Source organism: Pristiophorus japonicus, chromosome 11 (assembly GCF_044704955.1).
Source record: "Pristiophorus japonicus isolate sPriJap1 chromosome 11, sPriJap1.hap1, whole genome shotgun sequence".
Classification (NCBI taxonomy): Eukaryota; Metazoa; Chordata; class Chondrichthyes; family Pristiophoridae; genus Pristiophorus; species Pristiophorus japonicus.
Genome location: NC_091987.1, coordinates 213,746,216 through 213,757,426, shown reverse-complemented (window position 1 = coordinate 213,757,426; position 11,211 = coordinate 213,746,216). Strand labels below are relative to the sequence as shown.

The window sequence follows — 11,211 nt, the reverse complement described above, 5'->3', positions numbered from 1 at the left end:
CTTGTCACTGTGTGTTTAAATTTTTTTTTCTATCCCACTTCTATGTAAAGGAAAACAAAATATACTTGAATTATTTTTAGTTTAGTATTAGTATTTCTCTTGTCCTTAAGATTTCCCGCAGCTGTTGCTTTTCAAGAAGAACAATGTCAGCTACATGTGTGCGAGACAGATACAGTCTGTAGTGGCCCAGCTAAGACCAAATGTGCAGCTTGTATGCTGCAGGCTTTCCATCTTGGTACTGAATAGTGTTATAGCAAACTTCCCTGAGGTTGATGCCTATTATGATGGTACAGCAGAGTGTACCAGGGTGACTCTCATCAGTTTTTCGTCCCTGTTTTACTATCATTTTCCATTCCGAACCCGCAGGGAAAGGTCATACTTTATAAGGGGTAATTATTTGAATTCATGCCACTGGTGGGAAGCCATAACAGGAAATTGTGGGGGGCATGTTAGTGTTTTCCTGATATGAGCAGCAGACTCATAAAGCCGTCCGTAACGGATGTGAATTTGCACCCTGCACCTCGCTGGCTTGGCATGCTACACCAATGCATTGCACCACCGTTGTTATGAATTGAGTTGTGCCAATCATGTGGCATATCCCAAAAAGTTGAGCTTTTTTAATAGCGGCTTATTCCTTGAATCTTTCTTACTTATCCACACATGTTTTCTAAAGTTAGCAGCATTCCAAAATGAGCTTGTTCACAGTGACATGAGCAGGTTGGGTGAAATGTGAGTTTGTGTTTATTTTATTAATTTAGTTACGACCAGTCATTTTCAACTATAGACGTGATTGCGCCACAAATTGGGGTTATCAAAAATATGCCTTTTTATGAATGCAGAATCTAATGCCTGAAGCATTTTAATGTAAATAGGGGCTTTCTGTTAAGGTTGTTTTCTCAATCATTCCGCCAACCCATGGAGCAATTAGAATTGGAATGAGCATGTAATAAACAGTCTCGCAGCAGACAGGCGCAGCCTGAGTTTTAGACCACCTGATCAGATTCTTCATTTGCCTGTCTGTTGGACAATCGGATTTTCCCAAGTTGGAAAGCAGATAAAAATTAGAAATAGTATTCTTATAAAGTTAGCTGAAAGGGTGTTTGCACTGTGTGGTGGGGTACTAAACCATTAGAGACCCAGAGATCTCAAGTTTCATCCCCCACAGAAGCAGCATTTGGGCAGTAAGCTTCAGTATCCCCATGGTCAGTGGCAGAAAAAAAATCAGCTAGCGCTTCCATTGCTGATCACTAACCGGTGACGCCCACGGATAATATGCGGAGGGCATCGGGTGAAAACATAGGGTGGCTCGGGGGTGATGTATACTGTGGTCAAATAGCTGACTGGCATTCGCAGTCTAGGCTCAAACAGGAAGAATGGCCACTTGGGTGGGGTACCAGAAGTGTCCGTGGAACGTTACCCCAGCATAAGTCAGCACATACAGGAGAGGAGGGGATGGGAGGGGGGTGGCGTCGGCAAAATTATTATTGGTTCAACAATTGGGGAGCATAGTGCTCAAGTTGTCCGTTTGATTCCACAATTCCTCTGACTTACATGAGATGAGGTTAGGGTTTCCTACTGAGCAGTGCGCCATTCGTTTGACTTGCTGTGGTGATGGTGTTACATTAACGTTGGACTAGATTTTTCACCCATTGGACATGAATGAGCAATCAGCAGAATATCTAGTCCTGCAGAGATGATTTGAAGAGAATTTTTAAGAACGTGAGTTGCAGAGCTTCAGCTCAGCTATAGCTAAAGGCCAGCCACCTTGTCAATAAATAGCACATCGAGAAGTTTTATAATTCAAAAAAAGAGAGTGCATTTCCTTGGGACGTCTCTCGATTGACCGCTGTATCTTTGGCGGAAGGCCCGAGGAAACCCCAGAGAAATTACTTAAGGGGTGTTTACACTGTTTCTCCGTGGTTTCCATAGATAATCCCATGAAGCTGCGGCAACCAATCGGGAAATCCCCAGTGGAGAGAATTGCCGGGGAAAGCCCCTGTGGGAATTCACGCCACTGTTTTTAATTTTGATGAGGAGATGGCGAATGCTAGCTGTTAGCCCACTGGTTTTATTACCTTTGTGGCTAGTTGCACAACCAAAGGGGCTGTGAGTTTGGGTTTGTGAGCATGTCCTTATGAAGTGAGTTTTGCCAGTTTTTAAATGAGTTAGTAGATGGAGTGTGCTGCATTTGAGGTGGAGAAAAATTGCCAGGAACAGCCACAAGCGCAGCAATGTAACTTTAGCCAGTTTGCCCTGCCTTTGTGGCTGGTCGTGTAGTGACAATGGTCAGCAGTGAGGGCTCTGGGAAATTGCAGAGGATCTAAATTAAAAATGTGACTAGTCTACATAGATGGTGTCTCCAATTTGTAGGGTGGGGATGGGGAAACGAGCTTCAGGTTTCTGTGATGCCTTTCAAAAGGACATCTTTGTAAGCTTGTGCAGTACTAGTTTTCTAGCATCATGACCATATCATATTTTGTAAATAATATGCTGTGGGGTATTTGCAGTGCATGTTAGTCCTCTAGCGGTATAATATGGTTTTGCAGTTTTCAAATGAAGCAGTGCATGAAGATCTTCAGATTACACAACATTGTCAAATGCAAGATCCTGGATGGAGCCTCACCTGGGAGCATGCATCAGAAATCCTGCCACAATCCCATGATTTTCTGCCTATTTATTTTAATAAAATTATGGGAATTGTTCCTGTAATTTCCTGCTGCGCACTCTCAGTAAGCGGGGCTCCATCTTGGGAACATGTATTTGGAAAATTGGCCCCAATGTCTTCAGCATATCCGCTGTTGAACAACAGCCAAGGTAGTCAATAAAATTACGTACATGCAAACTGAATGTAAGCAAGTTATTACCAAGTCCCAGTTTATTTCTGGCTATAGCACCATTTACACCGGTGCAAAGCTGCTCCAAAACTCATTCCTCTGAGCCCTGGATGTGTACCAGTTTTATGCTGGTGTAACTTCTCTGTTAATCATATAGCAGGTCAGTGAGATTGTGACTGCCCCAGCCTGTATGACTAAATCACCTGGAATTAAGTTCCCTATGTGCTGCAATAAAGCTAAAGTTACAAAAGCAAAATACTGCGGATGCTGGAATCGGAAATAAAAACAGAAAATTCTGGAAATCTCAGCTGTTCGGGCAACATCTGTGGAGAGAGAGAAATTGAGTTAACGTTTCATCAGAACTGCCAAAAGTTCGAAATTAACAGATGCTTAAGGAGCAGTGAAAGGGGGAGGGGAGGGAAGGCCTGTGATTCCATTCAGCACCTGGAGAAAAAGATACTGGAATAACCATAGGCAGGAGTATAGCTGGTGCAGGCGCTGGAACCATTACTGGTACAGGGCTAGAAAGAATCCTCCGTGTTTGGCTTCAGTCTGTTGTACACATTTGGATCGGACACTATTTATGGGTGTGGAGCACACACACACCATGTAGCTACTAGTCAGTGTCTGTGAATGATGTGTGAAATTGGGCCGAAACTGTAAACCTAAAGAGCACAGCTTGTGTATAAACAACACTCTTAATGGGAACTTCGCATCTGTAAATCTTTATCAAATCATAGCGAAACATTAAACTTCATTCCAAAATAATTATCTTCCAGGTTTTCCCCCCAATAGAAATGTATACCGTTGCATTGCTTCATAACTAAGCCATAGAAAAATGGTAGGACACTTTTTTTTCTCCTCCTCAAAAGAAGCTGCATTTTTGTTAGTGGCTTTGACAATTTCCGATGGATGAATCTCGTGGATGAATCCTTGTGTTCATTAGTGCACGAGTCGATGCATGTGGCTCATGCGACAATTGTTTCAATGAGATAAATGGCAGTGTGACATAAAATCTTACAGCACAGAAGGAGGGCATTCGGCCCTTCATGCCTGTGCCCACTCCTTGAACGAGCTATACAATTAGTCCCACTCCCCAGCTCTTTGCCCATTGTCCTGCAAATACTGTACTTACATTTCAAACATATATCGCAATTCTCTTTTGAAAGTTACTATTAAATCTGCCTCCACCACCCTTTCAGGCAATGCATTTCAGATCAGAACAAATTGGTGCATTAAAAAAAATTCTCATCTCCCTTCTGGTTCTTTTGTCAATTATCTTAAATCTGCATCTCCCTATTTACGTTATAAAAACCCGTATTATTTTGATCTCTATTAAATCTTCCCTTAACCTTCTCTCCTCTAAGACCCCAGCTTCTCTAGTCTCTCCGCACAACTGAAGTCCCTCATCCCTATTGTCATTCTAATAAATCTCTGCACCCCAAGGCCTTGACATCCATCCTAAAGTTTGGTGTCCAGAACTGGACATAATACTCCAGCTGGGGCCTAACCAGGGATTTATAATGCAGTCTTTCTGAGTGAGATCATCAACTTAATGCCGACTGAGGAGCAATTTGGTTCATGAGCCCACAGCAGTAGGAACCACACTGAGCCCACACTCGTCTAGGGTCCCTTCAGCCTGCAGGCAGATTGAGTTTTGTCTCACCACACTGAACTGGATTCAGTCTCGGAGCCTAGCACAGAAGGGGCTGTGCTAACACACTAATCACCTCTTCTCTCAGTAACATGCCGCCTTTTATACCCTATTGAAACCCAATTCTGACTAATTGCCGTCAGAATATTTTGCCCTGTTTAATTGGAACAGTTCAGTATTTCATGTGAAACTCTTGGAGGAGTTATTCAGGAACAGTAATTATTATTCATTGCTACCTATGCAGATAATGGAATAACTTCAATTTGTACTCTTTGTAAGGTTCTGACAGAAGCAGAGAGGACAGTCCTGATATCGATCCTCCTCCTGATGTGGAAGACAATAGGCAGTGTGTGCTTTGCCTGAAATATGGAGATGACAACAGAAACGTGAGTATCGTTTTAAAAAATTTGTTCATGAGATATGGGCATAGCTGGCAAAGCCAGCATTTATTGTCCATCCCTAATTGCCCTTGAGAAGGTGGTGGTGAGCCACCTTCTTGAACCGCTGCAGTCCGTGTGGTGATGGTACTCCCACAATGCTGTTAGGGTGAGAGTTCCAGGATTTTGAATCAGCGATGATGAAGGAAAGGCAATATATTTCCAAATCAGGATGGCGTGTGACTTGGAGGTGATGGTGTTCCCATGTGCCCGCTACCCTTGTCCTTCTAGGTGGGTGGAGATCACGTGTTTGGAAGGTGCTGTTGAAGAAGCCTTGGCGAGATGATGCAGTGCATCTCGTCATTTGACTCCAAACCAGTCGTTAAAACACACTGGTTTCAAATCTGAAGTGTTGTGCTGTTTATTTTTGTGCATGTAAAAAAAAAACAGCAGTATTCTTCCAAACAAGGTTTAAAAACTTGTAGTGTGATTGATTGATTGATTTATTCCACGGTGGGTTGCTTGCCTTTGTTTTGGGAATTCAGCATAATTAGGTAGTCGAGAGTGCTACATTGCTACAAATGCTGGTCCCATGTTTTGCAGGTGTTACTGGGATGTGCTCTAAATTGGTTCCATAATCATTCAATTCAAAATCAGGAATTATTTATATAATTTTCATAATTACAAATGTATTTATAAGAGATTGTACATTAAAACTGGTTAACTGGAGTGAATGAAAGCAGCTGTGTACAATTCTAAAGTTGCTGAGTGTTGCTCCATTCAATTGTTCCAGCCTACAGTTGGACCTGGAAAGCATCCGGGCTTGGGTTGACAAGTGGCAGTTAACGTTTGTGCCACATAAGTGCCCGGTAATGGCCACCTTGAACAAGAGAGAGCCCAGTGATCACCCATTGAACTTCCAAAAGCACCACTGTCGCCAAGTTCCCACCATCAACCGCTTGAGGGCCACAATCAACAGAAGCTGATTGGACCAGCCATGTCCTGACGGTGGTAACAAGGGTAGAGCCAGGGTGTGTCCCACCTCCTGAACCATGAAAGCCTCTCCACCATCTACAAGGCTCAAGTCAGGAATGTGATGGAATACATACTGCTCAACTGGACGGTTGTAGCTCCAACACTCAAAGCCCGAAACCTTCCAGGACAGAGCAGTTCGCTTAATCGGCGCCCCTGCCACTGGACTCAATGTCTACACCCTCTATCACTGGTACCCTGTACAAACTACAGGATGCGCTGGAGCAACGCATCATGGTTACATCGACAGCATCTCCCTCTGTGACTTCCAGAAGTAAGAAAGACACACCTTCAGCTTCCCCTCCATCCTGACATGGACCTATGTTGATGTTCCCTCATCACCACCGGGTCAATATCCCGCAATTCCCTACTTAACATCACCACAAAGTTCAAGGCAAAGGCCTACAACCACCTTCTCAGTGCAGCTAGGTATAAGCCAATAAATGTGACCATGCCAGAAAATTGCCCACATCCTGAGAACAGAGACAAATAAATAAGTAAAATATAAAGTATTCAATTTCTTTCCTTAATGAAATTAAGCCAATAAAAGCAAGGTATATTTGCAGAATCTTTAGTTCCTGCTGCATTCTGAAAGTTGTTCAGACTGAAGAGCTTTGTGAGCATTTCCAACAATCCACCTGCAGATTCACTAAAGCTAGCTGAGGAAAACAAATGTTGCAATGTTTCATTTGAGTTAGCCAAAAGGAAATCTTAAGTGTGCACTGCGAGAACTAACCTTCGGGACATGTGGTGTAGATTTATCAATTGTGTCATGGAATCTGCCTTGGAAGCAGGTATTGATAGAACTGTTGGATCATTTAGGATGCTGGACGTCTTCTGTACATCGGTCAGAATGAGTGGACACACATAAACTGCGCCTTGTGGTCAGCAGAGGTCTTTGAGGATGATGATGGCTCATTGAAGAACGTCCACATGGCTGTTATCAGAGGCAAGCAACTGGTGAGTTCTAGTAGAGTTCCCAAGCAATATCCTAACATGATCATTAGTGTAATGTAATGGGCAAAGAGCTTTCATGTTCCTACAATTGGGTGGGGGAGGGGGGGGTCTTGTATTTTCCTGGAACAAAATGCAGAGAATATATCTAGTAATCACAAGAGGCCTGGAATGATGAATAAGCAGCAGTGATGTGAGAGTGAAGTTCATTCCATTGGTGAAAATTGGGAAAAGAACGTTAAGATTCTTAAAGAGTGTCCGTGTCGGGGGAATCTCCGGGTGCTGATATGTAGATCTTTAGAGGTGGAAGTACAGGTTAAAAAGGCAAATTCGATTCTGGGTATTTGCATTTAATAAAAAAGCAATGAAGTAAAGTTGGATTTATAAATTGGTTAGGCCACAGTTGGAATTTTGTGTGTCGTTCTAGGCACCCCTATTAAAGGCAGGATATTAAGTCATGGAGAGAGTACAGTGAAGCTTCAGTAGAATGTTTCAGAAATGCAGGAATGGAAAGTTATAGTTATGCAAAAAGGCTAGAAAAATTGGTTCTTTTTTTGACTGGAATGCAAGTGGTTAAGGGGAATCTGATAGAGATATTCAAAATTATAAAAGGGTAAGTGGTGAAAGATTGTATCCAGTGGTTGATGATGGGGGCATAGACTTGGGATTATTACTAAAAATATAACTTGTTTCTATTGGTCTGCAAGATAATAATAAGGGCACATACTTAATATAATCACAGAAAGAATTAAAATGGAGGTTCAGTCTAGTCAGACCAGTGGCTGATTCCAGCCTGTAACTCATTCGTATCAATTATTTGTACACCTCGGTTAGATTCAATACCACCCCATAATTCATTTCTGAAGAGAGCGTTTTGAATACTATAACAGTAGGGTGAAGGGTTACAGGTCTAGAACTGGTGATGGTAGTGGTGGGAGCAGTTTAAGGTGAGATAATGAGTTAAGAGTATCGCACATGAAGTGTATCATATTGCATTAATAAATATTGGCTTGAGTACAGTTATTCCCTAGCGAAAATTGGTACCAATGCTAACTGTGCTAGTAACCACGCTGAGCTCGTTCATAGAATCATGGAAATTTAAGGCACAGAAGGAGGCCATTCGACCCATAATGTCTCTGCCGGCTGAGTTAACTGTTAACTCACTCCCAGGTATCTATTAATCTACAGTTAAACCATCCAAACTCCTTTATTAGATTCTTGACAGTAACTCACTCTTGGATATGAATCATTCTATATATAAACCATCTTGATAATTTGAGCACTCTGATACCGCTGTTTGTACAGACACTGATCCCTTAATGTGGGTAAGTTAAAAGCAGTTGCATCGTTGCATAGGTGGGATTTGAATTAACCTTTTTTATAAAGTCAAGCTTGCTATATCAGGACAAACGACCTTTATAAGTTAGGTTAATTATTTTAAAAATAGTCATTTAATCTAAATTTAACATTTCATCAGCAATGACTATTTATCCTGTTTGTTTTTTAGCGCTGTGAACGTTGTCAGAAGGCCGGGGCTACTGTTGGCTGCTGTCTCACATCCTGTCAGAGCAACTATCACTTCATGTGCGCTCGGGCAAAGAATTGCGTGTTCCTTGATGACAAGAAGGTGTACTGTCAGCGGCACAAAGATCTAGTCAAAGGAGAGGTGGGTTCAAGCGATAGGAATGATTCTCCAATAATTATGGCCAGTAGCCGAGGCTCCCCAGCTAATGCAAACTCAGAAAATCAGCACGATGATATATGGCGGAATCCAGCTCTCAATAAATCTCTGAGCAAAGTGGCCACGCAATCATTTTTTCCCCAACACATAGAAGGAAGCCCACCTGTTAAATGACTATTTTTCTAGTCGAAAAGCTCAATTGATCATAGAATCTTACAGCACAGGAGGAGGCCATTCGGCCCCCGGCTCTTTCACAGAAACAGGAGGAGGCCATTCGACCCCCGGCTCTTTCACAGAAACAGGAGGAGGCCATTCGGCCCATCATGCCTGTGCCACCATTAAATTAGATCATGGTCGATCTGTATCTAAACTCCAACTATCCGCCTTGGTTCTATGGGCTAGAAATTACGTTGCGCCCCGTTTGCGGCGATATCTTTTGAGAAGTGAGAAAAGTATCGGCACGCGATAATCCTTTCTTCATCCCGGTAACTTCAGCTTTAGCACTCCAAGAGGAAAGTGGAGCGCTACATCAAGCGCTACCACTTCTCTAAAGTGTATTAGAGTGGCGGTGGCGGCAGAGTGTTCTAGGATGTTCAGTGCAGTGCTGCCAGCATCACAGGCTTCTTCCCTCGCTTAAAGGGAGGGGCCAATTCTGGGTTTTTATGGGGCCATGTGACCTGCACGTCTTCCATTACAGCCCCAAGCACCCTGTCAGAGAGTGAAGGTTTGAGAAATCGCACAGCAATGTGCCGCCAAAAACAATCAGCAGGCACCAGACTGGTGCGAAGAATAAAGTTTTCCCTCCCTGACCACCACTGCCTTTAAACATCGCTCTCCCCCAAGTGGCCAGCCCAGGCGACAGCGCCTCCTGTTGCTGCCGTTGTTGGTGCCCGGCGATGCAGCAGGGGCGGGAGCGAATGTCACAACCGGGGCGCAGGAGAGCGAAGCAGCAAGTGTTAGCGCCAGCGCAAAACTGCCAGGGAGGTCCGCGGGTGTTGATGAATTTGCCGCGTCCGGTCAGTAACCCCTTGGCACCCCGTTACCGCCACATGCAGGCGCTAACAGGAGGCGCAAAGCAGCCAAATTTCTCCCCCTATAACTTTTAATACCCTTGCCTAACAAAACTTTAAAAATGTCAGTTTTGACATTTTCAGTTGATCTAGCCTCAACAGCTTTTTGGGGCAAAGACTTCCAGATTTCCACTCCCCTTCATGTGAAGAAGTGCTTCCTGACATCACCCCTGAATGGCCTGGCTGTCATTTTACAGTTGTGCTAACTTGTTCTGGACTCTCCCATCAGAAGAAATAGTTTCTCTCCATCTACCCTCTCAAGTCCATCTTAAACACCTTAGTTAGATCACCCATTAATCGTCTATATTCAAAGGAATACAAGCCTAGTCTGTGCAACCTGTCCTCATAATTTAACCTTTTGAGGCGCAGTATTATTCTGGTGAATCTGCACTGCACCCCCTCCAAGGTCAGTATATCCTCCCTGAGATGTGGTGCCCAGAACTGAATGCAGTGACTCCAATTGGGTCTCATCAGTCCTCTCTACAGCTGTTACACACCTTCCATCCTTTTCAGACACCTTTAGATAAAGGCCAACATTCCAGTAGCCTTATTAATTATTTTTTGTCGCTGTCCATTAGCCTCTAATTATTTCAGTACTTGGACCCCTAAATCTCTCTGCTCATCCACAGCTCCTACCTTCTCGCTCTTTAGAAAATACTCTGATCTATCTTTCTTATGGGAGCTCCATCTGCCACAGTTTTGCTCACTCACTTAATCCATCAATGTCCCATTGCAATTTTTTGCTCCCATCTACAATATTTACTGTGCCACTTAACTTAGTGTCGTCAGAAAACTTAGATATATGGCTCTTTATTCCTTCACCCAAGTCATGAATAAATAGTGAAAAGCTGCGGCCCCAGTACAGATCCCTGGGGGACACCACTAGTCGCACCCTGCCAATGAGTAGGTACCCATTCTCCATTATCCCTACCTTCTGTCTCCTACCTCCGTATTAATTCCCTATCCACGCCAATCGGTTGCCTCCAATAACATGCACTCTCATTTTTGTTAACCGTCTCTTACATGGAACCTTGTCGAATGCCTTCTGGAAGTCCATATAAATAACATCCATAGACACTCCCTGTCTACTACGTTCGTTACCACCTCAAAAATTCCAACTAGATTCGCTAGACATGACTTGCCCTTTACAAATCCATGCTGGCGCTCTCTGATCAGCTCATATTTATCTAAATGTTCAGTCACTATTTCTAATAACAGATTCTAGTAACACAACTGACATTAGACTAATAGACCTATAGTTCCCGAATTTATCTCTCTTACCCTTCTTAAACAGTGGAGTGACAGTGGCAATTTTCCAATGCAAGGGGGCAATTCCTGAATCGAGAGAATTTTTGGGTGATCATAACTAAAGCATCATCATCAAAGGCAGTCCCTCGAACGAGGATGACTTGCTTCCACATGAGTTCACAGATGTTTCAATGGAGGACCCTATGTCCCAGTCCTGAATTCCAGTTGAGAGGGTGGAAAATGCCTCTGTGTGGATTTTTTTAACGTGTGGTGACCATTGCACATCAGCCACCACATGGCCTTGAGAGAGCTAGGCCTTTGTCCAGTGGCAAGAGACGACTGGAGACGCATCAACATTTTC

General features: G+C 43.4%; 1 protein-coding gene across 5 annotated transcripts in view; it reads left to right on the top strand.

The window, feature by feature from the left end:
- The window catches only part of kmt2a (lysine (K)-specific methyltransferase 2A), a 173,993-nt gene that overhangs the window by 119,776 nt on the left and 43,006 nt on the right, over positions 1-11,211 (top strand). For all 5 annotated transcript variants that reach the window (XM_070894510.1, XM_070894509.1, XM_070894508.1 and 2 more), the window contains exons 20-22: positions 4,768-4,874; positions 6,720-6,857; positions 8,359-8,517. In XM_070894510.1, the coding sequence (XP_070750611.1) occupies positions 4,768-4,874; positions 6,720-6,857; positions 8,359-8,517 (404 nt within the window). The remainder of the gene's footprint in view (positions 1-4,767; positions 4,875-6,719; positions 6,858-8,358; positions 8,518-11,211) is intronic.